At 39.6% G+C, this 26,911-nt stretch overlaps 1 protein-coding gene across 1 annotated transcript; it reads right to left on the reverse strand.

Annotated features, from left to right (window-relative positions):
- Positions 1-229: 229 nt before the first annotated feature.
- On the reverse strand, positions 230-17,865 carry TC2N (tandem C2 domains, nuclear). The gene is made up of 11 exons (XM_072864817.1): positions 17,799-17,865; positions 16,895-17,125; positions 13,505-13,669; positions 10,336-10,427; positions 9,651-9,726; positions 8,497-8,597; positions 7,492-7,608; positions 6,439-6,630; positions 4,398-4,512; positions 3,723-3,922; positions 230-1,347 (listed from the first exon to the last, which is right to left on the reverse strand). The coding sequence occupies exons 1-11, from the start codon at positions 17,863-17,865 to the stop codon at positions 1,237-1,239; spliced, it is 1,467 nt and encodes a 488-aa protein (XP_072720918.1). The 3' UTR covers positions 230-1,236.
- Positions 17,866-26,911: the final 9,046 nt, after the last annotated feature.

The raw sequence follows: 26,911 nt of genomic DNA on the forward strand, positions 1-26,911 counted from the left end.
CTGTGTTTTTAGATGTATATATTATCAATTATATCCATGGCATTTTCCTGTCTTAAAAGTAACTATGAATAAACCCCTGAAAATACGGGGACTAACAGAAAAAATAATCTTAGGATTTTGTAGGAAAAATACAATTTGCAATAAAAATATGGTAATTTATTCTTGCTAGAAACAAGTAACAAAAATATACTCCCACACATAATTTTTCAGCAGCCTAGACATGTAACAAATACTTCTGCAGTAGTAGCCCATCTTTTAAACAAAGTCTGAGTCCCTTACTGTGCTGCATTTTAATTAATATCAAAAAGCACTTATGTCAGTAAATATTTGCTTACTCCTTCGTACATGTCAGTCTGGCTTTTAGCAATGTAAGCAAATGCTACAACATTGTTGATTAGATAGGAAGTGGTTTATGTATAAGAATTCTATATTAATAAGGTAATTTATCTAAAAATATTGGCCCTGATCCTAGGCAGGGCCGTTGCCTCTTTGTATTATTCCATTGATTCCAAACAGTTCACCCAAACAGAGCAAGTCTGGAGGACCCCACTTGCAAAGATCACAGTTAGTCAGAGAAACTCTTACCTTTCAATCTCTCTGTTTAGAGAGTAGGATGGGGAAAACCCAGGCTACAGGCATGTCAGGGTACTGAACAACCCTTCATCAAAGATGGAGATTAGAAAAGCCTTTGGGTACTGCCTTATTGTGTAGTTCCCGTTATGCCTCCTCCTACAGCCACAGCTTTCCCACTTGCTGAGGCACACGTTACTCTGACCAAATGGTGTCAACACGGGTGCAACCCCAGAGGCCCAGAGGGACCTACGATCAAGGCACTGACGGGACTGATTCCTGTGGACTTTGGCGTCTGGCAAAGGCAAGACTGCAGATAATGACATTGGTGACTAGTGAAGAAGATGCTGATTCAAGTTGCTTCTCTCCAAGATGGGATTTCTGTGCTCTTATGGAGCCTGAAAGGGGCAAAAATACATTTTTCAAGGTGGATTTTTTAAAATCAAATGAGCACTTTTCCCAGTTCCTAAGTCCTCCTCTTAATAATATTTAGCCAGTATTTCTCTTGGTGAAACTCTGAATTTTCCCAGTTACCATGGAGGTGTGATGCAGTGGAGACCTTCTGAAGAACTTGTATAGACAATATTTTTCTTTTTATTTATACTATTTTAAACAGCATAGGAATATCTTTGTAGAAAAATCAGTTCTGAGTTTCATCTCCAGTCTTCAAGATGGACCAATGCTGTACCATTTAACAACAACTTTTTCAGGGTTGGCAATAGTATCTTTCCACTGCTCAACTGCTTCACTGTTACTGCTATCAGAACTTATCCAGATCTGCAGTAAGAAACAGAAAGAAAAATAAAATTGAGTTTACCTGATATAACACAGAGGCCCAGCCTTTATTAGTTCCAAATAAATACCATGGAAGTGTAGAACAAGACAACATGTAGACTGCGACCAAAGCATCATAGCAACAAATACAGTTCTGTTGGGACTAACATCTTTTGGCTTTCAGCTGGGAACACAGGGAGTCTGGGTTTAAATTTAGCCTCTAAATAAACAGTTTAGAGAACTCACTACATACTAATGTTTCTCTACTTAATAAGATGTTTTAAGACAAGCTTTCCTTGCTCCATTCAAATGCATGTGCTGGGGTCAAGGGCTGATCAGGGCCAGTGATGGCTCCGTGCATTCAAACTCCACTTGGCTACAAGCCATCTGGCATCCTGAGCTAGCTGTCCAGCATTTTCATGAGCGTTTAAAATTGCACACTCCAATAGACAGGGCCAAACCTGCATTCCACAGAGGTTACTAACATGCCCACACCACACATAGTCATGCAGTAAAAGTCCTTCTCAGTATTCAATTAATGGATAGTGGCCATTAAATGAGGAAATGAGGTACAAGTAGGAAGTTTTCCTCCTGAACATTATCACCAGCCTCCATTGCCAAAAGAATTCTGCTTATGTAAGTAGGTATCATTATTTACGGGACTCTTATTTCCTCAAGTCTTCCAAGAATGAGTCCTTTTAAGACTTCTCAGAAACCTTCACCATGAAGTACATTTAGCCTACACTGCTGAGGCATGAGTCCTCAAGAAGTGAGAATAATGTCTTCCAGAATACCACAGACAGCTGATGTTTCATCCACAGAGATTCAATATACATCTCGCTCATGATTAAAGACATGCCTGTAAAAGCAGGCTAATCTAAGTATTGTCTGCTTAGAACAGCATCCAATTAAACATCGTTCTCTGAAGAACAAAGTTAATAGATCCAGCTATATTCATCTTTTTCCAGCTACCCAGCCAATTGCTCAAAGTACATTTTTCCCTGAGCCATATTTTATGTCTTCATGTGTTATGTGGCAATGTCTGCCTGCATGAGCTGAAACAACCTTTTCCAAATAACCTCTGAGGAGCAGAAGTAGCTCATTTCCTCCCCCTAAAAATAAGATCCATGATTAAATGAAACTCATCAGATTGAGATGACCTCACATATTGCTAAGTGACTGCAAAATCATACGCAGTTATTTTTGCCCCAAGGTAGCACAACTAAACAGAACAATTTTTTTTCTTTTCCTATTCCAAATCCAACTCCACCAACAGGAATCACAGAAAGATGGAATATGTGTGACATGAGGCTCCATAAAATGGAGGAAGGTCACGTAACTCTTGCTGGTACATCATTTCTATAGCACATCAGCATCTTCTATAACTGCACGTCTTCAGCAGGCACAAGAAACATCACCAGAATAGGACAGTACCATTTTCTGTACCTAAGGATAGTGCAGTCCTTCATCTGACAAGGGACATTACAGTTGGGGCCTCAAAATCAATTCCATGTTATTCATTTATGCATATATTAAAATTCTGCCACTAACTGTAGCTGAGTCAGGGAAAGCACTGAGCATTAAGAACAGCTATGGCTCACTATACCATGAAGAAAAGGAGAGAAAGAAGGGACAGGATGATGGTAAATTAGAACAACTAGGGGAAGAGGACAGAGAGAATAGAAAGAGACCAGACTACCAATTTATTTAACTACCATTTTATGGTGGTTAAATAAATATGATCACACAAATGCTTTCAAAGAGATACTACAGAAGTTCCAGCTGTAAAAAATAAATTTAAAAAAAGAGACAAAAAAAGAGCACTCAACTAAAAAATAATTTTGTGTTTGTTCACCTATGTTATCACTTGATCATACATATTTAAAATATTGTGCTGATTTCAGCATTGCTTTACCCAGGAAGGCATTCTGATACTGTAGCTGTCAGTATTTCCTTTTACACACACCTCTGTGTAAGTGTATTGCTACAGTAAGCCAACACACCCCCTTTCTGTACAGTACATTGTAGGTTGTGGAGCTCCTGTGAGTGCTGTGTTTGTTTTCTTCAGAAAGCCTAGAGGCAAGGAGGAGATCATACGTCTGTCTGTAGGAAGGAATCTTTCACATAGTAATACTCCACACAAAAATGACTTAAGGACTTCTTTTTAAAAGCAAAATCGAATGTCAACTCATATTCTGTTGTTAGCGTATGTTTAAGAGCCCAGTACTATTCTTTCTTGGGTTACATCCAGAAGAGTTTATTAGAATTTACTATTTTGCTATATGCCACCTTACTTAAAGTATTTCAAAACTCATACCAAGAAACCTGTGGAACTGGATTTTAAGTAAAGGATATAATTCGAGTTAGCAGAAACCAACCTGTCCTAGGAAGTGTTTTCTTCTCACTGAGCTTCTGCTGTAGAGCTTGATGAGAAAGCTAATTCCTTGTTCAGCTTGGCTAACTGGAAAAATCATCATTTCTCCCCACTTCACTTGGCCATTAGTGGACTTCAGAAGACGAGTCTTCTTCTTATAGAGCAGCCCTTCTGTACTAAACATTCCAACTTTCACAAAGAAATCTAGCACAAAAGGGAGGGAAAAAGGCACAGCACACAAAGGGTTACTCACAAACACACCCAATAAGGAACTGACAAGATCCACATGTATGGTTCAAATTGCAACAATTTCCCAAAAGTCTGGCCAAAAGAACTGTACAATAGCTTTCCTGACTAGTCACACAAACAGAGTATGTTCAATAATATTGAATTGATTAATGCAGTATCCAAACAGCAAGTGCAAGCTAATGCTCTTGTATGTCAGGATTAATACTGGGATAAAAATCTTCCAAAATACATAAACATGTAGCTTCAAACCAAGCAAAAAGTAATCAAGTAAGACATCTGTGGAAACAAGCCTTGGCAATGGAAATGTACTGCACAATATGTTAGTCTGAGGTTTGTACGGAATTTTATGAATTGCCAACCCATTTGAGCAGCAATTTACCTGTTACAAATGCTTTTAGACAGGAGGCATGAGACAGCTGATGTAACTTACTTGAAGACAGCGGTGTAGATGAAACTGGAAGGTTTTGTGCTTCAAGAATCTGTAACTGAATCCTCCTGTTTATTGCTTGAAAACAAGTTCCTACTTGAAGTTCTGCGTGGCACGCCTACAAGCAGAAGAAAGTTGCCATAACATCTGGATTAAGTTGCTTATAAACTCAGGAAACACAGGAATTCTGTCATATGTTGGGCTCCCACATTTCTATCTGGGATTTCCTGGACAGAAATACAAGCATGTGTTGTATACACAACCTGCAGATGCACAGTAAGTAAGTGCATCTTGCACTTGTTATAGCTGCAGTACACGTGCTCCACTGATGGACTGCTTATGTGCAACACACATATGGCCCTCGTGGGCTGCAGCCAGAAATACTGGACAAATAAATGAGTCCTCAGTTTTCACCTCAGAAAGATTCCTCAATGGTAAGAGCAGACACATACAGGGAAAACCAGACATGCAGCTGTAGCTCTACTAAACCTGGGCGTGGAAGGGAGAGACCAGGTATGCTCCACTAACACAAAAACCTTCGGAGTTCTCCCCCCACACTTTTGAATTTCGCAATATGGAGATATTAGCAATGCTTTCCATAGATACAAGGCCCTGTCACTTTATGTCATGAATGTTTAGGGTGACTGCATGCCGTGGAGTTTCCTATGTTACGGAGATACTTGTGTTTTATATGCCTACACACATACACACCCCCCCACACACTCTGAACGTACTGAGATCTTCAGTCTGATTTTTTAAAAAGAATTTTTGCTAGTGGCAGGCTGCATTGACGCATCCTCATTAGTCTCCTGTCAGATGCTAACGTACTCTGAACACTGTAAGAACAGCAAGAGAAGGCCAGTGGAGACCCAGCTTTCCTGACAGCCTCCATTTAAAAGGACTTCGCTAGTCCTGGTTCCCTTCAAGTTCTAATGCACTTCAGTGAAGCAAAATGCACCAAGCGAGAGAGCAGCAGGTCAGATAAAGAGAAGTCAGGCTCCAGTTCATCAAAGAGACCCAAATTCTCTTTGCAACTCAGCCACAAAATTTCAGTGTAACCCTGAGAGGAAGCCACTTACTCGACTCTGAGCTTTGGCTCTCTATTGGCAAGTAGGGTAGTTTGCTGCCTCACAGGGTAGTACCAGGATGAATTCCAGCAGTGTCTGGAGGGCTCTTGGATATAATGGTGAGGAAAGCCAACACAGAGAGAGAAACTATGAGATGATTCAGGAATTTACATTGGGATGAAGCAGTTTCTAAAACAGCTTCCTCTTTCACTTAATCTTATTGCTTTTGAAGCAATATGGTTATTCTTGTTAGAACTAAAAAATGTCAAGTGTAACTTATGTTAGAAATCAAGAGTATCACTCATATTACTCAGACACACTTAGATAAAATTTGCTTTTGAATTGCTAATTCAAGTTTAATTTGTTGAAAATACAAATGTCTAGACACAATCTGTAAAAGAAACAAAGTGAGGGTAGGGGGAAAGGAAATCCCACTGTGAAAACCACCTGCTTCTTATTACGCTAATGGAAATGAACTGTCTGAATTATTACTTCACAGCATGCAATCTGAACATTAAATATATAGCTATCTCTGCAGTTTCAAGCCACTGAAAATCCTAGCACTTTTCTTCCATAACAAAAGCAGATTCCATTTGCTCTGAGCTCTTGCTGTGAGTCCTAAGGATCTTCTGATGCTTTTTTGGTCAGAAAAGGCAATTACCCGGCGTCCTTTACTGAATGTTTCCCCAGAATGCCCCTCCCTCAAGCTGTGGGCCATGGTGTGGAAGAGCTTGCTCTAGCTCTTTTCCCAGAAACAGCTGCAGTTTATGACCAGAACAGCTATGTGCAGAGTTCAAAAGTCTGCATTTTTTCCTCATCAAAATGCCTCTCCCCAAGAAAGTGGGGAAAAAAAAGAAAAGAAAAAGAAAAACCCTGTATGTTGTTAACATTGAGTTAGTACTGAATTATTTTACTTTCATTTCCAGCAACTCTTTCTAGGTGATATAACAACATATTTTTGCAGTATTGGCACTTACAGGTACTTTGGAAGGAGGAGATATATCCAGCCAATGACTTGACTCCTCCGAGCTGAGCTCCCGCAGTGCCAAGGAGCACTCTCCAATTGTTTTTTTCCTGGGAGTCTGTGTCTGGATTTTAAATACCAGTCTGACAGCCTGCAGGCTTTGCAGTTTAATAGCAAATACAAAAGTTTCCATAAATTCAATGTCCTAGAAAGAAAAACAGAGGGGTAACATCACCATTGTAAGAGAGTCGCAGCAAGCCCGAAACCTAGAAACCAAGGCTTCCTGGTCCTACAGCCACTGCTCCTGGCTATCATTTTCGGTTGCCATGGGAAAGTGTGCTTTTACAGTGGTAAGCCCCCACAGACTCACCACCTCATTGTCATACCCTGGCAGGGACAAACCTCTGGATTATTTTTCACTACCATAATGAGTTGAGGCCATCTCTTCTGGAGCTTTACAACAGCATACACACATTGTCATAGCAAATTCTCCTGTGGCCTTTTGCTTCAGTCTCTCCTGCTATTTCTATTTTCTTTCACCTTTGACTCACATTATGGGAGGTTTATGTTGCTTTACCTTCCACCCCCTTAATATTCCTTTACTGCCACTATCAAGGCCTTGTCCCATGCGACCAATTCTTACTACTTTCTGTAGAGAGGAAGTGTGAACTTTGTCTCCTGCCCTAGTGAGAGGCAGTACATCACCCACCTTCCCTGGGGTGAATGTGAACCTATAGGTATGCCCAGTCTTCCTCCAGTCCCCCACCACTGAGTTGCCAAGGCCAGCAGCTCATGGTTCAGTCCCCTATGAGAGTATCTGTCCTGCTGACCTGGGAGAGAAGGAGGGCAACAGTACAATGCAAAAGAGAATATATGGGGAGGAAGTGGAACAAGGCTTTTAAGAGGATTTTGAAAAGGGGGGCGGGAAGTAACCCGAACCTAGGCAACTACCACAGCAAATATGGCATAGGAGTGGATGTTTAATCAATTTTAAAAATCCATTTACATTTCACTTTTATTGTTTTGGGGAAAAAGATTTCTTGGTGTTTTCCCTGCGTCTACTTACATTGCACCCTTCCTTGGCAGAAGATTTGAAATGCACTGGTTTGGGCAGTGTGAGAATTCCCTTGACATAGATACGAGGATTTTCCCCACAGCTTGAAGGCCAGCTCAGGTCTTTGCACTGCAACATTGAAAACACAGTCAGTTTAGACAGTGTAAGAATCTGGCGTTCAGACAACTTAGAAACAGAGTCTTCTACACTGCTGTAGAATTATGCATAATTCCTGTAATACTGAATATAAATCAGAGCCAGTGTAATGGTTGTGTCACTTCAGATCACTTAATAATTAATTTTCACAACCAGAGGGTAAAAAGTTATTCAGTAGATTTTAATGATTTCACTATGTGGCAATTTAAGAACAGATAAATCATGAAATCCCTTACGTAGTATTTATCACTTGATGTAGTTATGAGGTTTCTGACTACTCAAAGTTCCATTGCCTAAAAATTACTCACAGTTCCTGGAAGTGTATAAAACAGCCAGTATAACAGTATCACATTAGCTAACAAAAAAAGCCACAAGAAGCTACATGTCCTCAAAGTGCTATTATGGTTCTGCTCTGAAGAAACTGTTAGATTTGAAGTCAGTTAAATGCTGCCTCCAAAGTTGCTCCAATTTGCTGCCTCCAGATTTCCACAGGAAAATTTCCACAACAGGACCAGCCTATGACCAGCTCAGCTTTCTTGTCTATGCTGAACAGTTCCTCACTCCACAATCAGAACAGATGTATAGTAACATAAAGTTATATACTATTTTTTACTATTGACTGCAGCAGAACAGAGATTGCAACAGGGGAAAAAAAAAAGAAAGGACAGGAAGATACTTTGAATGAAGGCCAGTATTACATTTGACTGAACTTTGTTTATATTAATACTTAGAAGTAATTTTCCTTTTCTCCTAAAAGTATTCCTTAAAGTAACAGAGTGCCAAATTTAATGAAAATTAGCACTAAGTATAGTAAAATAGCCATTTGAGTAAATAATAATAAAGCTATTCATATTTGCTTACATGTAAAACTGTGATCCAAATCTGTTCTACAGAAGAAACATAACACAACTTCACATTCAGTCTTCCAAAGTCTCGTTCATCACCTGATAATGTAATAGTATCTACGGAAGAAAGCCAATTAAGTGTTTTTAGAAGTAATGCAGTATCTTAAAAGTTCATTCCAAGAATAAGGGAACTCATTAGTAGGTGGACTGCCTATCTTTGAAAACTTCTCTCAAAGTAAGTTTGAAATATCTTAACACCTACATTTTAAGGACAAAATATCCATGAAGTCCTGTAGCCTGACCTTCTGCATAGCTAAAAGCCTTCACGTTTACCTCAGTTATCTCTGTTGAATTTAATAACCTGTGTTGTACTCAAATAACTTTTGGAAAGAAAAAAAGCATGTGCCTGAGACACCCAGAACACATTTATAATCTATCACTTCCCTTAGATTAATCACATTCACTGTTAAGTTTATAAATTGGCCTCCTTTTTATCTTTCTCAGATTTCAATTCCAGCCTAGTAAACATTTTACTATAATGCTTTTCCCCAAGTCAGAAGTGCCATTTAATATCCAGCATTTCTCCGTCATGACTGAAACTAGCTCATTGCCCCGCAGTCTTCTTTTTGAAGAGACTGGGTGAAATTCTGACGTCCAGCAGGGTGACTTTTGTGGGGACTTGATTCATTTTTGAGGATTTATTTTGCAGTATCTCCACTTCTTCAGCATTCCTTCATAAATAAGGATACTAGGTTTGCATGCAATATTCTTGCCTAATTCTCAGTGTAATATAGGTATTGGATTCCAGGCACTTCCCACAGAAAAATACTGATACATGAAAAAAAGACTAGAGCTGTGACCATGGTGCTGCATTCTATCCTAACAGAACATCTGTAATTTCTTAGTTCACTGGGGTAGTAAACCCAGGGATGATTTTTTCAAAAGCATGAGAACTCCTCAAAAGCTCACTTACTCTGTCTCCTGACAACAGGAAGGTACAAATCCAAAACTCTTAATTTCAAATTGTAACATAATCTCCAAACTGACTTGCTAATCAGATTCATCTCAAAAAAACCCAAACAAACAAATAAACATCAACAGTCAAGACAGCTTACTGTTTCAAGGGCAAAGGGAAATATTTCATTACAAGGTAAACAAACAAAACATTACCCAGACTCCTGTTACTGCCTTGTGAATCTTTCCTGGAAGAGGTACTGCTAGGTACACTGGAGAATGAATCATATCTCTGGGGGCAAAAAAAAAAGTCACTTCATTCAAAGCAACGGATACAAAAAGCCAGAGAGATTCTACCATCAGACAAGACACGATGAAAACAAAACAACACACAATTTTAAATAATTGTCTCATTCCCTACTAATCTCTTGATCCAGCAGCATGGAATTACTACTTTGACGCAAAGAGCTAATACAGGACATATATGGCCAGCAGAGATTTTTTTGCTCACTGATATATATGCAACTTCATGTCTATGTAAAAGATTATTATTTGAAAAAAAACGCAGTGTTTTTTGCATCAATGGAAACTTCTAGTGTTCCACTTTTCAACTGATGGGAGAAATCACAAGATGACGAACCACAGCCTCCTGTCTGTCTTGACCTGCCTAACAGCATACTCAGGTTTCTCAACAGCCCCGTTGGGCCAGAATAGCAGTAATCAGAGATGACACCAGGAAAGAGCCTCTTGAAGTTGGTCAAGACGTTGAACTTTTCTCTCTAGTCCTTCCAGTGCATATACAATGCCCTTCAGTGTTTACTTTGAAAACACAATGCAACAGCAACAGATACACCATGTAAGCTGAGTTTTCAGTATAACCTATGTTACAAGGGGAACTCACCTTCATGAATCGATGAGGTGGGCTTCTGAGATCAAACATTGAACAACTGACATCAAATGATCCAGGCAAAGCACTAGGTCTTAAATCACTAACTAAAAAGACAAAGAGAACAATACAAATCACGTAAGCATCATTGCTAGAAAAAAAAATAATTAAGAAACTTTTTAAAAATTTAAGTAGACCTATGATAGAATTCAAACCTAGCTAAATAACACCTAAGAAAGGACGTCAGCACCTTTCTGCACTTCCCTTTCCCAAAACACTTGCCTGAAATGACAAAATGGAGAGAACGAGCCATTAAAATATCTTAATCAATTCCATCTTTGAAATAGTTCAAACTTATCGGGTCACATCAGTAGCACTGGTAGAATGTGGAGCCTGCCTCAAAGTTATTTCCTCAAGAGAAATGGGTTTTTTAGTAGATGCTTTAGCAAAACAGAAAATCCTTGTCTTTAAATCTAGTCAGCCAGAACTGGGGCTTAGCCTGGTCTCCTTTTTTAAATTTTCCCACAGTAAAGATCCCAGTGGCAAAAACATGCTGCCTGCTAAACTTGGCCTCATCTCCCTGGCTTTACTGATCACAGTGTCAAAGCACCATACTCTGCACCCTTTCTAGATCTCAGACAAAGCAAGTCTTAACTCTAAGATGACATGTACTTGTTAGAGCACAAAAGCAAGATCTTTATTTTATAGAAGGGCAGTTTCCTCAGCAGTTGGAGGTGATTAAGTAGATCCTATCAGTTTTCTTTTGACCTTGAAGCAATACAGAGCTAAAGCACATTGTGCATATTATGCAGCAACAGTAGAAAATGAGAGCTGAACTAACGCCACTGTTTCGGGAATCTTTGCTGGCTCCAGTAATGTTCAAGAGGTTTTTAAAGCCTCCCAACTTCAAAACTGACCCATACTGAAATGAATTAAAGCAGTATGGTTTAACTTCTAGGACTGTCTGATGCAATGAATTGCTTTTTGTTGCAATGCCGAGTTATGGTATTTCAGAAGACCTCCATTATAATTCACCGATCATAGCTTAATAGAATTACATCACTCATTACTGAAAATTTATTTCCCTTTTATTGCTATCAAAAGAAATAACCAATTATGCTTATTGTGAGATGTGACAATAAAGAATAATTTTTTTTTCCCCAAGGAAGAAAAAGAGAACAAAAGATACAGAAAGTTTTGACAACCCATGGGAGGAAAAGGAAAGTAACAACATCATTTAGATAAAATTTAATGAAGGTCTGTATGTCTGGCATGAGTTCCAAATTCTCTCTTGTGCATGACACAAAAGGGCTGAGTTGTTCACTGACTCTGGTGTAGAAACAGCGTTATAATATCATACGGGGCCTAGAAACCTTGTTTGATATAATGGGAGCAAATAGGAGAGACCAGCCCATTACTTGATTTGAAATTGATTATGGTTATGGAAATTAATTCCATATTCAGTACTCATAACTTTCAGAAGCTACTGGGAAACATCCACTCAAGCCTACAGGTTACAAATCACCGAAATGCTTTAAAGACCGTATGATCTGCTGTTTCTAGTAAGGCTGGTTAAAGTTTTCAAAGAACATGGGGGTGGTGCAGGGGAAGAGATGGTGCCTTTTTCAAAAACTTAAATTTTTAATGGAAAAAAATGACAATTTTTACACTGAGAAAGCTGTCTGTAAAATATAAAAAAGCAGAAAAATTTTAACCATAAATGTATGTTGTTTACCAATAACAACTAGAATTTTGGAAAAATATTATTGAATTTATTTTTCAGTTTGTTTGGGTTTTTTTTTTTGTTTTTTAAGATGAAGAGGAGGAACTTCATGTAAAAATTCAAGAATTTCACTTCATACCTTCCAAATAAACACATTCTGTAGTTCTAAAGCCCACACACACGAAAAGAGTCATAGCACCTGCTGCAACAAAATAGGCTTAGAGTTTTGCTTAAAGAGTCTATAGATGCACATGAAGAGAATCATCTAGCTTTTGAAACATCTGTCAAAAACTCTGGAGGAAGAAGGCATTTTAGGACTGTACTGTAGACACACTTAAGTGACCTTTCTTGTATTTAAACTTACTAAGACAAAACTAGTGAAGTGTTTACCTGGCTTGAAGAAAAATGGAAAAAGAGATGATGAACTGAAGGGAAGATGTTCAAGACAGTTTTATAAAACCCATTTGGCTCCCACCACAGGTGCTTACAAAGCCTAGCAAAACCGTATGTGTTAAAGGCTGCTAAAATTCTACATGTGTTTTGTTCTCTTAAAAAAATATATGGAGTAGTCATTTCACGTAGTCTCTATAGTGATTCAGAATTATTTTTAAAACAGGACACAGACTGAGACATTTCCCCCAGCTGTAAAATAAGCATGCTATACCATTCTAAATAAAACATCTTTAAAAATGCATGCTGTTGCCAGCGTCCGATTCGATAGAGTGGTGTGTACATCTCGAGTGTATGAGTTTCTGAATGTGTTTGCCTAAGCAACACTTAGTCATCTACTTTACTCTAAACAGCATTCATTATAAGATACATATACCAATGAACAGCACAGAAGAAAATTTTTACCTAGGTAGCCAAACACTTCCTGTCTAAACTTTTACTATCTCACAGCCCACCCCCATTCTTAAACACACTTATGCAATGAGAAGTGGGGACATTTCTGCATCTTCAAAAGCAAAGTACAAAAAAGCTGGCATACAGCATCACTTCCCATTTTGCACCTGTCCTTATCATCTGCTCCTGAATGCTTTTTTGTTCTTGTTCCTCTCTCCATATATATACTCCTCAGGCATTCCTCCACTCAACGTACTGCCTGACTTCCTTTTTCCATCTCCCTCATGCCTATTACTGGTAGCTGGAATCTCCAGTACTGCATCCTGTTTTGGATCGGAGGCAGCTACACTAGCTTGCTTTGCCAATTTGTCTACCTTCGTGTGATGCACACAAGCCTTGTTAAGCTCCCAAAAGACAGAAAGTAACAGTGCAGCGGGAAATCAAGCAGAGCTGGCTCCACAGATTGATTCACCAACCAAAAAGTGTCTGTAGTATACAGACCAGTTTGAGAACTGCTATAATCAAACACGTCTTCTGTAGACTAATGGCTTTTTGCTCTTACCTGTAAACCTTGGAAAAGGGAGGAAGACAGGAAAGTAAGGGTGCAGTCCTTCTCACCTGATCCATATAATTTCCTACTATCTGATTTTGCTTGGAAGCGCCTAATCAGATCTGGCGAAACCCGGTTCTCCAAATAGAATGGGTTGTACACGTCATAGCGGGGCCATTGGTACATGCTGTGCAGTTCTGCTTTCCGGTCACCAAATGAGGCTGTGGCAGATTCTGTGGAGCACAAGTAAACATCAAATGCAAGAGTTCCAGACATAACACATGCTGCTTGGCTCCATAAGGCAGGCAGAGTGCCTTCAGGGCAAAGGACAAAATATTGCAATGTTATCTACTTCAGGAAAAGGGAAAAAAAAAGAAAAAGTAAAGAAAACACACATACACATTATGTCAGATTTCCACAGTGTGCAGGCAAACACTGGAATTAAATTGGCCATAAAAAACTATGCATACGCTGTCTTGGAGTTCCACAATAAATGCCTAACTAGTTAAAATACAGAAGGCTCCAAAGACAGACAGCAAGACAGAAATTAGCAGGAAAAGTGGGGGCATGTGTACAGAAAACCTCTGACTTATTTGGCTACCTACCCCCAGGACATTCCCACTCAGCTAATGGACACCCAGACCTTCAGGAGGGTCTTGTATGGAAAAATAATGCAACTTGTGACATCCAATTTCCATAGGAAGTCTGTCAGTGGTAAAATCCCTGGTCCAAAATGAATAGTTGGTTGAGGCACAAGTAGACAGATCTGAGAATCCTTGATTCCCAACCCTTTACTCAGCCCATTACAGCACAGCTGCCCTATTTTTCTTTATTTATAATAATTTAAAAAAAACCCATGCACATCTTGGTCAGCAGAACAGTAAAGAACACTGCTGTAGTGCTTCATTTTGTCTGACTGAAGTGAAAATAAGCCATATATAACAGTACAGTAGAGAACAGGGATGGGCTGACTCTACCAAGCTCTGACATTTGCTTCCTTCACTTCACCTCCCTGAACTTCAACCTATCTGTTAAAAAGTTCTTTATCCCATTATAAAGTGCCTTCAATTCTGCAAGTGTGTTGCACCATAAGAGGCAAACTATTATTGCTGTAAAATACTTTCTCCAGGTGTTAGTAGAGTATGTAAAAAAGAATAACTAAAACAGTGAGATGGAAAGTGAGAGATGATAAAGCAAGAATTCAAGTATAATGGGCTTGAGCATGACGTAAATTAGGATGAATGCTAGAAGTGAGGCCATAAAGAATTGATACACAGCAGATGACAGAAAAGCCAGTGTTCCAGACCAGAAGCACACTCCTTCCTGCTAGCTTACTTCTGTGAGAGCATGAGACACGCTGCAGTGAGTATTGAAGAGAAAAGCTGCCAGAACTTAATTGCTTTCAGAAGGGATGCCAAGAGCTGACACTGAGCATGTCCTGTTTCACTAAAGGAAAATGGTCAGACACACAGAAAATGGAGTGGAATTGAGAGCAGAACTTGGACTTCTACAGATATTTAACAACGGTCTAAGAAGCAAATACTCTAAATACATTTTTTGAATATGCTGGTGCTTTGGTTAATGTGAAGAAGGAATGATGGCACACTTCACTGTATTTAGTAAATCTCCCTAAAAAGTAAACTTTGCATTTTTAAACACAACTTTAATGAGGCGTAGAAAGCTGTACTTTAAAAAATAAGTATTTATATTTGGAAAGAGAAATGGAAGTCTCCTACATGACATGAGCCACTTTTCAAATATTTTTTCAAGAATTTAAAATATTTGCTCAAGAGAGACAATTATGAAGAGTCAGGACATCCTGCCAGAAGATCCACTAGCTTTATAGCCTAAGGGCGACTCTGTTCACCAGGTCCTTCAGAAATGATGATGAAGCAGAATTCCCAATGAAGACAAGTCACTGGTTTATAAGTCATTGACTGATAAGATTGTGTAGAACAACATGAAAAAAGAAAACATTTATCTAAAGGTTGTTAGACACACCTTCCTTCCGCTGGAGAACATTCGTGCCTCAGAGTCCTTGATGGACTTCTCTGTACAGTAACTTGAGGATGAGGTAAGACAAAGGAAGGCAGAGCCTGAACCCAGCCGCAGTGAGAAAGCGGACTACCAGGAGCATGTCCTGCATTTCCATACACTGTCCAAGTATGGACTTACGAGAACTAGCTGCTGAAGCAGCAGGGAGGCAGGGAAGCTGAAGGAGATCAGGCTCAGAGATGAGGAGGGCCTCACTCCTCCAACTATTAGGTTGCCTGTCCGTGTCTGGTGAGGCAGACATCACAAATAAAGCCTACTAACAAGATCAGGCACAGAATGGCCATTCTATACCAAAAAAGCTCTGCTAGGCTGATTAGCTTGGCTCTGGTGCCAGTGTTACCAGCAGGGGTGGGTGAGGGTGAGGAGGAAGTTTGGTAATAGGCATGCAGGAGGAGAAAAGAAGCAACAGCAAGGACCTGGGGAGAAGAGAGAAGCATGGGAGTAAAACCACACAAACACAAAAAGGCTAGGTAGTACTGCGTTAGTTATTATGCAACATGTGGTTGACTTTTTTGGTTATTAAGGTTTCCACCCTCTGAAAAGAAATACAGTCACATGGGACTAAAAGCATATTATCTGCTTATCACATCCTCAAGGCAAAGCAACTCTACAGAAAACAACCGTTCAGGTATACCCCTGTGCCAAAATCTTCCCTTACCTAATTCTAGGCATCTCCTGGCAGGACCCAGAGCCTAGCAATAGCATATGCCCTGTAACTCATGTTACTGGACCAGGCTCCTATTCTTTTAAAATGCCACTGTGCCTATCATGTAAATTGCATGTACATCATTGTGGCAGTCCGAGCTTGGGACTAACTGGCAGAGGTTGAAGCACAAGATTGTTGTGAAGCAAAGAATCATAGTATCATGTGCAACATTATACCACTGAGATCTATGACCCCTGGCCTCCCAAAGAGCAGCAAAAAGAACAGGAAATAGTAGGCGAAAAAAATTTCCGCCATGTAGTAGCACATGCTGTCTATTGGCGAAATTTGAAAAGAAAGATGTGTTAGTATGTTAAAACATATCAGTACAGTAAGCATGAAAGTCAGACCACCCTCCTTCTTTACTTGAGCGATCTGGATGCTGGGGATGTGTTAAATCTTTCCTTGCCTCCAATAAATTCTTTACTAAAACTTCTGTTTCCTTTAAGTGTCTTCCATTACTTTGAGTATGAGCACTGGTGTGCAATCCTCCCTTGCAGTTTTATTCACGCAACATCACAGACATTCATAGTGGGATGACATCCTTCACAAAACCTCTCTGGATGTCCAGAGAGAAAAGAAACAAGACCAGGCTTCGAGAAAAGTTCTGCAAACATATGTTTTCCGTAGGAATACTTGACAACTTTCAAGGAGTAGCAGAAGCTAAACAACTATTTCAGCAATGCTGTTTATGTTTTACCTTGAATCCGTCCAGCATGTGAAATACTAGGAAGGTTCTTTGGCTGTACATAAGCCAATTTGAATGGAGGGACCACAAATGGTACCTCCTGACCATCCAGGGGCAGTTTAGAAAGCAGATAATCCTCTGAACAGCCAACTTGACGCTTCACTGACACAGAAGACAATGGAGGCTTCTCTACAATAGTTGGCTTGCTTGCGGCTACTGCTTCAGATTCCTGCACCATGGAAACTGCTAAAAATAAAGAGCAAGAAAAACAGACAGTCCACATGTGCATTCAGTTTTGAACAATACCACGAACAGATCTCTTTTATTTAACAGGATCTGTGCTTGATACATTACATAATGGCTACTAGTATTCAGTTTTACCAGCATTCAGGACTAGCACCTGGCAAAGATATTCATCCTCATGACACCTGTACCAATCCAAACTCTTTGTTGCCGAAGCTTCTATATTTATAGCTACCTTGCTCTTAAGTGAATTTTTACAAGAGGTACACTTGTATCATAGAAGAGTTCTTCAAACAACTAAGACACCAAAGAAAATCCTAACAGCAAGTCCACAGGGAGTTAAAAAAAAAAAAAAAAAAGTGTTCACTCTTAGAGTTTCAAAGACACAAGACCTTTACACAACCTTGGGTAAAAAAGTTGGCTTTTTTGGAGAGCATTCCAGGCTGCAAGGAGCAGACTTTAGACAAGTGTTATTTTTCCATTCCAATTCCAATTCATAACACTAACAAGCATGTGTTCAATCTCCAAGTGGATGTATGGAAAGAATTTTGGATGTTGTAAAAGAATTAAAGTTTATCAGGGGTGACACAGTCATTTTATTAATGGGAAATCTCATCATTAAAGAAGCCAGGACAGCAAAACCCTTAGTCGATGTCATTGTGTCAGAACTCACGATCATTTTTTTCTTTTTCCATGCAGAAACACCATTTACAGCAGTTTTTTATACATTCTGTTGCCATTGTTTTCAGTGTTGCAATTTAGAGGAGACCACAATCAAAGATCCAGTGTAGCTATCAAACCTGAAAAACACAATGAAACAAACTGTAGTAGATGGGAATAATTGAAATCAAAATGCAACATTATCATTTATTTAATACGTGATTGCTTATTGGACACAGTCCCAGGGTCAATGAGAAAGTTATTTCAGTTGTAAAAGGATCAGAGTCATCAGATTTCTCTCACTGAGAAAAATGATTTTTTCTATAAAAGCACAAGGAAAGAGATAATAATTTTAATGTACGGCATCCAAGTACTTTCAGTGACCCACTCAGACAGGTCCCCATCTTTCAGGAACACTGATATTCTCCTCATATTTGTGTGTGCCACTGGGCTTTGGAGTTTACTTAGCTTTACAGTTGTTTTGATGTGGTCTTGTCAAGTCATTTGCAAGATGTGTTTTTTATTCCGTTTCCCTTGTCCATGTTTCTCCTGTCCTCTTTCACTCGTACTATTTTCACATACATCCATACGCATTTACATTTTTCACTCAACATACTCCATACTTTAAATTTGAAAACACTCTTTATGCATTATGCCAAAATTGCCTTCTTTGAGGAGCTACTGCTTTCTCATATTTGTACACACATGAAACTGAAGACCTGTTTTATTATAGAATTGTCTGCTATGCATACAGAAATAGAGAGCACTGACTTCCAGCAAAATAAGAGGCATGTAATCTACTAAAGAATGAGAACAAGTCTATAACAGCTGCTTAACATTAAAAGAACTTTATGACAATACTAACTGGCCTCATTTAAATGTCTTTATTCATATCCTTATGTTCTCTTTTCAGAGAAACACAGACAGCTGCGTTGCCTCCTGTCCAAAACTTTAGCTGTCTAAGTCTAGTCCTTTTACATGTACCTAAAGTACACAAGGTTCTTCGTAGAACATACCCAAGACATGATTCCAACTCCGCGGAGGTTAGAAGACACCAAACAGAACATGAACATAAGCTGAAGGGATGGGGAAGATGACAAGTAAGAGAAAGGGGGAAAGCACAGAGAGAAGATGACAATTACACAAATATAGACGTTTGCTCAGTTATCTCAATTGCAAGAAATTGCTGAAAGCTTCCGTGCTCCAGCACAGAAGCCATTCCCACCTGCATCTTGAATAGTGCCATCATTTTCTTTGTATGTGTATTCAAAGACAGCCAGGGAATCACACAAATACTGTGGAAATAACATGAATATCCCCAAAACTTTTATTTCATTAAAAGCCCCTCAAAATTCTGATGGATGCCAAGTGGAGATATTAAGCTACAGACACTTCATCTAACTTAGGAAACGTGCTTTCTTGTCTTAACATTATTTATTTCCATGGGCAGGGTGCAACTGAAAGTTATCAATAGATGTATCAATTCGCAAATACTGACCAAACACAGCATATACTTACTGGCCTGCTCTTTTGCGCTCTACAGTAAGTCAGCACTGCTATTTATGTTTTAACTTACGGCTTTTGCAAAGTCACTGAGAGCACATAGCTTCATGAGGAAGACTTGAATTAACTTGTTATCTTTAAAATACTAGTATGAAATATAATGAAGGTTTATTATTACAGCTACATAACTGTTCCAGAATTATTCTTAATCATGAGCTACCACAAAGTACGGATCAGAAGGAAATTCTTAAAATATATTCCCATTAGACCTAAACCCAAGTAAACCATTATTCTACTGCAACAAGGACCTAAGGGAATATTTGGTTTAATACAGTTTCTCTGAGTAATTTTTGCGGGTTTTACTACTAAGTGACATTAATTATTTCCTCTAGTTTTATATTGCTCTTCGTGCTCAATAGACCAAAACGAACAAAATGCAAGTGACCCAAATATAAAAACCTCAGAAGTAGCCCGAATACTGGTACACGTTATTCTGGAAAACAGAACACTACTGAATAGATTACAGCGTAGTCTCTAACCAGACAGGGCAGGGGTGCAATATCCTGCTTTAAAAGGGACATCATTACTCTGCACAGAATCCATCACTCAGTCCTTGCCCTGATCTCAAAATTGCCCATGAGTGTAAGTAAGTACAGTATGAGATCTGCATTGAAAATCTTCAGAGTTGACGCCACTGACTCCAGAACCTGCTCTGCATCTTTACAGAAGCACAAAACGAGGCACAGGAATTTCTCATTAAATTCTCCACGTTTCTAACGATCAAATTTTCACCACTGCTCCTCCCTTGGAGGCGCACTCACAACAGCTAAGCCTGCTAGAATTCAAAGTTTACCTTAAGGTTCCCTTGCAGTGATTTTCCTTCCCAGCTGTTATCGGTACACAGCTGGAGTTAATATGCTTTACTCTTGTTCACCATGTTTAAACTGGGCTGAAACAGCTGCTTCGTTTGCTCTAAGCTTTGCAACAATGGTATCTAAGCCTCAGTGGCAGTTTGCGCAGGCAAAACAGTCTTTTATCTCAAAACGTCCAGATTGAATTTATTCGCTACTGCTGGTGAAGAAACCAAAATGTTAGTAACCGCCCTGCTGTCCAGCTACATAAAGTGGAAAAATTAGTTTTTCTGCATCAGAGGAAATGCAGTTCATGGAAGTAATTTCTTTCCCCAGAATTGTTTAGCTGGAACCATTAATGTGAGCAAATAAACAAAGGTAAATCGTCTGTCACACGCAGTTGCCTTTCCATCACGGGGCTGAGTGCCTTACTTAGAAAGAGCTACATACGGGTATTGAGGATATAACAGTAATAATGCAATTCTACATCTTTTGTACTTCTATCATTAAAAAACCCCCATGTTTTTCACTGTAAGACCAAGTAGCCTGTCATAGTCTTTGACCATTATCTTTTTTCCCCCGTTTATCAATATGCAAACATTCATACTTTGTTTTCTACCTGAAGACAAATATAAAGCAATTCATCACTGCCTATTGTACAGAAGAGAGTACACTGTTTACAGATTACTGTTTTGTAGGCAAGGTAATATCAGTAGCCAATGCTAAAGTATATAGACACATAGCTTAGAGTTTCCAATTCAGTTTCAGCTTAAACATAGTATTTTGAAAAGAAAGTTCCAAGCATAAGAGACTAGAACACTGTTTACACTTTTTTTAAGCTTTAAAATGTAATGGTTTCAGTGACAAAATTTGCCCTTGTGCTCCTAAACTTATACCACAGCCACATTACAAAAAAAGACAGAATCTGCTGAGGGACAGATCATCTAGATTACAGTGCTCCCGCATTCTGCTTAGAGCACTTTGCTTTGTTCGTGAAATCACAACATGGATGGTTTCAATTACTTTTTAAAGTTTTAATTCACTTAATTAAGCTACAGAGATAATATATTCGGTTTTTTGTTTTAGTTCAGAAGAGCAGTCCTGGCAGTAAATTAGATGGCTTGGCTCCCAGTTCATTTATTTTCTCATATCTGTATTTCCCAAGTTGTCTATGGTTAGTTATACAACTTTCACTGCATGCAAAAGTTTTGTCTTAACCGTGTGGGACAGAGAGAAATTTAACAGGTTCTGTTGTATATTTTATTAACTGAAAATGAACAAAAATCTTGTAGAAGATTAAACAAGTATTTCATGATCTTCACGGAAGTCGACATTTCTGTCTAAGGTTAAACTTCTCCCACGTGCCAGAACTTTTTGCTGGTGTCAGCTACCCAAAAATCCTCAGTATATAATTTAACAGTTGTTAAAAGGTTTTACTAACATGCATATGTCTAGGAATAAATTTACCAAATAAACCTGAACTGTAGAGACATTTGTTAGGTGCACCATCAAATTCCAAAGAAGTACTGACTTCCCAGCAATGCCTTCCATCTTAACAAGTAGTTAGGACTCCTTGACCCTATCTCTAAGTTTTGGGGTCAGTTTTTGTTAGGCAATATGCATACTCAAAGACATCCTCCATTTTGGAGATATTAGACTGAGAAAAGGACAGGAGGAAAAGGAGAACTATCCCCAATTTTCAGACAAAAAAACTGATATAGAGAAATAAAATCACTTGCAGCAGAAGAGGGAACTGAACCCAGATCTTGTCACTCTTGTCTCAAATTCTCTCTCTTTCTTGGCGTTTTCCACCAATTTCAGTAAGCTTTTTCATTTCTCTCTTCCCAGTATCAAGCCAAAATAAGATAATCAAATGTAACTCAGCAATAGTCCTTCCACACTAAGGCAGAAGGAGAGCCAAGGTTATTAGAACATCCTGGAAACAACAAAGTCTAAAAACCAACCACACACATACACAGAGCCTAGAGAATTACAACCACTACTATTTTAATGGGTTTAGATGGAGAACATAAATTATCTTAATGATTTCCAGATTTCGCTGATAGAAATTTTGAATGAGCTAAAATCAGATAAACACAGTATCGAAGACTTCAGTTCCAGATGCCTCCAGAATGATTACAAGACAGAGATGTTTGGAGAAGAAAGTAAATATTTTCAACAACTCATTAAATGAAAAGAACATGATAGAAAACGGCTGATCGCAATATTAAATATTAAAAGCTGAAACCAGTATGAAAAGAAATGTCAGGTCTTTGCTGTCTTATGATGAAAGGGTGTGTTTTGCAAACAAGTTTGTAGGCTGGCAATGTGTTTTTACTGCATTTAGTCACAGCACTGCTCCATTGGAGTTGATCAGGTAACATTTAAAACTACGCAACAGACACAAAGGTGAAATAGCTGATCTCAAACTGGGAAAGCTGGCTAAACCAGAGGTTTCAAACGTTATGAGATTTATTGCCAGCCATAAATGTATAAAAAGCATTCTCAGATTTGCATTCCAGAAACACATCACGGCAAAATTTCTAGTAGCAGTAAGCCCTTACAAAGCAGGAGGTGTAAAAGAAAAAATCCAGAAACAGGGATGATCGGTTGTTATTAAGCATTTGGGACAGATCACAGAATCATAGAATCATTTAGGTTGGAAAAGACCCTTAAGATCATCGAGTCCAACTGTAAACCTAACACTGCCAAGTCCACCACTAAACCATGTCCCTCAGTGCCACATCTACACATCTTTTCAATACCTCCAGGGATGGTGACTCGACCACTTCCCTGAGCAGCCTGTTCCAATGCTCAATAACCCTCTCAGTGGATAAATTTTTTCCTAATATCCAATCTAAACCTCCCCGGTGCAACTTGAGGCCGTTTCCTCTTGTCCCATCATGTCCTATCAGATCCTCGAATGACGTAAGTGTCTACAGCTCCAGTAGCCCCAGTGGAGCCACAACACTTTGCAACAACTGAGGATCTGCCCTGTGGAGAAAGCGATCTCAAGCTTGCTGGTTCACACCTCAGCCAAACACCATGTTTATGCTACCTCTGTGCCTTTCTGCCTTTCACATCCAGGAGATGCAGTCAATCCCAGTCATATAAAACCTTCAAAGAGCATAACAATACCACCACAGCTCTCCAGATGATTAACAAAAACACACAGAGCAAAAGCTGCTTCTGCTGCAGGTGAGATGGACTCTCTTTGACCGTGCAGATGCTGCAAAAGGTTTAGCTTCCATGGCCAGCTGTTCTGTAGTTTTGTTTCTGGGGGAAAGCGTCTGGGAGCTGTGCACCAGTCTGATCAAAGCTCTTTGTCTGAAGAGGGGTGGCTTGTGACCACTGCATCTCGAAACCGGTTAACACTAGTAAAACAGCTTAAATGGTTTTGAGAAATTTGCCTCCAGGTACTTTGCTGCTGTAGCAGCAAGGACAGCAAGTGCACCCACCTACACACATAGTGCCGTGCATGGGCATAAACTTGCCAAAGACATAAAGCCCACAGTTTAGAAAAAAGCCCTATTTTGGGGGGGACTGTAGGCAGGTCTGATTTGTACCATCCACACAGGGGAGAGAGGCACTTCAAGTGGGTCTGAGCACTTGAAAAGACAGGACACAAGCTTTTGTTCTGACTCATTATAAACCTAGGCAGTAGTGGGTTGTCTGGAGGAAGAGGAAAAAAAAAAAGGAAAAAAAAAAAGTCACGCCAACACACACCTACCAGGTGCATGATAAAAGGCTCATATCTATGCCTGTTTTAGGAGAACCCCACAACAGTGATATCTGCAGTAACTAGTGGGTGTGTGTGTACATACACCTTCCTTCTTCTGCTTGTAACTGCCACTCGGGGAAAAGCATGAAAGCTCTGCGAATTTGCACACAGAGATTATTACAGTTCTTCTGCCTTCCAAGAAAATGAAGAAAACATGAAGCTTTCCTTTCTTTTGTGCCTGCAAAGAGAAAGGGATTTCACCCTGAAAGCAGTGGATCACAAAGGAGATGCTGAAATAACACAAGAGAAGTTATGAGAAGGCTTTTGAAGGACCAGAAAGGCATTCTTGTGAGAGACATCTTAAAACAGTTTGACAGAAACATAATAAAGAGATGCAAAGCTCTCCCAGTGCAGCAAATAAATGAAGAAAAAGTGTAATTACATATTTAGAACTGAAAAAAAAGACTATGCATCATTAATCTAGTTTAGATGATGGGGATTTTATGATGGACCGTTGCATAGCTTTCCTGGGGCAAAGAGCCTAGTGGCATTGTTTAAGCAGTTACACAATTAAATCTGGTAACAGAAACAGACGGTAAAAAGTTGCTGGGAAAAGTGTCACGCTCCATGATGCAAACAAACCACTAACTGCCTAGGCACAGGAAGCACCTTCCCGCGCTGGTAAGTGATGGCACAACGGCCCATCGGGGGAAGCTTTATGGGTTCCTCTCGCTGATGCCAGAAACAGGAAACTGAGCTGAACGGACCACTGGTCCAAACTGGCACAGTCCTGTCCTGCAAACTCCTCTCATTCACTTACAGTTTGCTAAAGCAGTATCTTGCTTTTGGAGACCGTTATGCGTCCTTGTCCCACCCTCCTCAGTTACTAACACCACTGGATTTCAACCAGTTACTCCTGCACTGAGCAACTTAAGCAGGAAGACACTTGGGTGCCAGGTTAAGATATTGTTTGCTGGGCTCTCCTAGAGATAACAGTTGCACGTAAAGTTTAAAACCCTTGTAATCAGCAGGAGTGCTCAATACTTCACTGCTATCAGTCAGGATGTGACAGTTGTACAAAAATATTACGTATTCAGCTTTAGCAGGCTTCTCCTGAGGCAAAGAAAACCACCTCTGAAGTAAATTCTTAGCTGACCTGTTGTCATAACGGTAAAAGCTGAGCTCACTGCGATCCCACAAGCTGCTTTACATGTTCTCCTGCCAAGGAGGTCTAGCTCTAACTGAACCAGGGCAGAAGCTTTGCCTGGAACGGCCACATCTTCCTACATGCAGTTGTGAGAGACCATGCCGTGTCCCACTGCAACTCTCCCTTCTCCCTCCAGCTTCTCTGCCCAGACAAAGATGATCTAATATATGTCTCCCTTCGTGCAAGCCCTGAGCTGAACCCTACAGAAGGAGCACTTGTGCAATCTAGCTGTGGTCTCCTTCAGCTCAGCAGCTGCTTCTTCCCAGGGCTCCAGACTGGAGGAGGCCAAATGGCCTTCAGCGCATCTGCACACGCAGCCCAGGCACAGACCACCAAACTGAGAGTACGTCACAGAGAAGAACTAACTGCTCTTGCCTACTTCCCTGAAGAAAAATAAAGCTGAGCAGGTGCATGTGCTTGAGCTATTGTGCTACAGGAACAACTGCCTCTGCTTTCCAGGCACCCCTTGGAGAAAGGGAACAAGCCCTGGCACAAGTACATGATCCAAAGTCGTCCGCCTGACACGGCCCCCAGGGACACCCTGACTCTGGCTTAGCATTATTGCCTTGCACCTGCAGCCCTTAAATGCAGACTTAATCCAAGCCTGCCCCAGTACGCAGAAGATTAATAATATTATTTACAAGGGCCAAAAGAACAATTTTCATAAATCTGAGCCAATTTTTCTCATGCAAGATTTATATTTGAATTAAGAAGGGAACATTATAAATCTATCCCATGATAAAGCTTAAAACTTGGGATTTTAATATGCTGAATCCCCTATGCTCTGGGCTGTAAAAGTTGATAGAGAGAGTGTTTCTTCAGAATGCTGCATTAGGCAAGTAACCAATTCATCCAATTACTGAACTGACAACACTGTTCCTGTGAACTGTAGATAAATTCACTGACTTGGACAAGGATGTACAATATGGTATGTATTGGGGCAGTAAACACAAAAGAATAAATCCATTATGTTGGACTGCAGATCATTTTGGGCTCAGATGGAAAACAGCAAAGCAAGAGTTGAAGTCAGGACACCAGAAAAGAAAACTTAGGAGGGTGAAATATCTGTAAAAAGAACTTGGCTTTTGATGAGAACATGGAAATAATTCAACATAAGATAAGTCCTTCGCTCTAAGCAGATTAGGAAAAAATAATGACCATCACCGATGGTTACTTTATAATCTAACTTAAAACTTAAGACTTTCTTTATGTATTCTGTGTCAGGTTTTAATCCAATTTTTTCTCCTTTTGCAGTAATGCCAGGAAGCAACAAAAATAGAACTGTCAGCAGTCCTTCTATAGCCCTGATACCAAAGAGAACTGGAAACATCTGGATACATTTTTCAACAGGACAGCCAAGAAGAAGGTATTTTAGGCAAGAGCATCTGCCTGTGCAGTGGAGTTCCCTAACATGGCTAAACGTGTCTAGCTTTGAAAAGATGGCCCTTGGAAACCAACTCAAAGCAACACTGAAAGAGAGCACTGAATGGCATTCAGGACTCCTCAGCCTCTGCCATGACCATGGAGCCACAGAGAAAACACATGGATACACATACCATATCCAGACAGCTAATGAAAAATAGCTCCTCCTGTATATATGAAAAAAGAAGAAAACCCAAACAGTTTTGCATGCAAAAATACAGTTTCATTACTATTAAAACTATTTAAGGGAACCTTGTTGACCTGCAAGAGTCAAGACGGAATATTTCTTTACATATATATATATATACACGCATACACACATCTACTGCTTTGTTTTAGGTGAAGCAGTTTTTTATTAGTTATTGTACATTAAATATTTAATAGTTATTTTACATATCATTATTACTCTCTTTCATGATGAA

This window comes from Ciconia boyciana, chromosome 6, assembly GCF_034638445.1.
Source record: "Ciconia boyciana chromosome 6, ASM3463844v1, whole genome shotgun sequence".
Lineage (NCBI taxonomy): Eukaryota > Metazoa > Chordata > Aves > Ciconiiformes > Ciconiidae > Ciconia > Ciconia boyciana.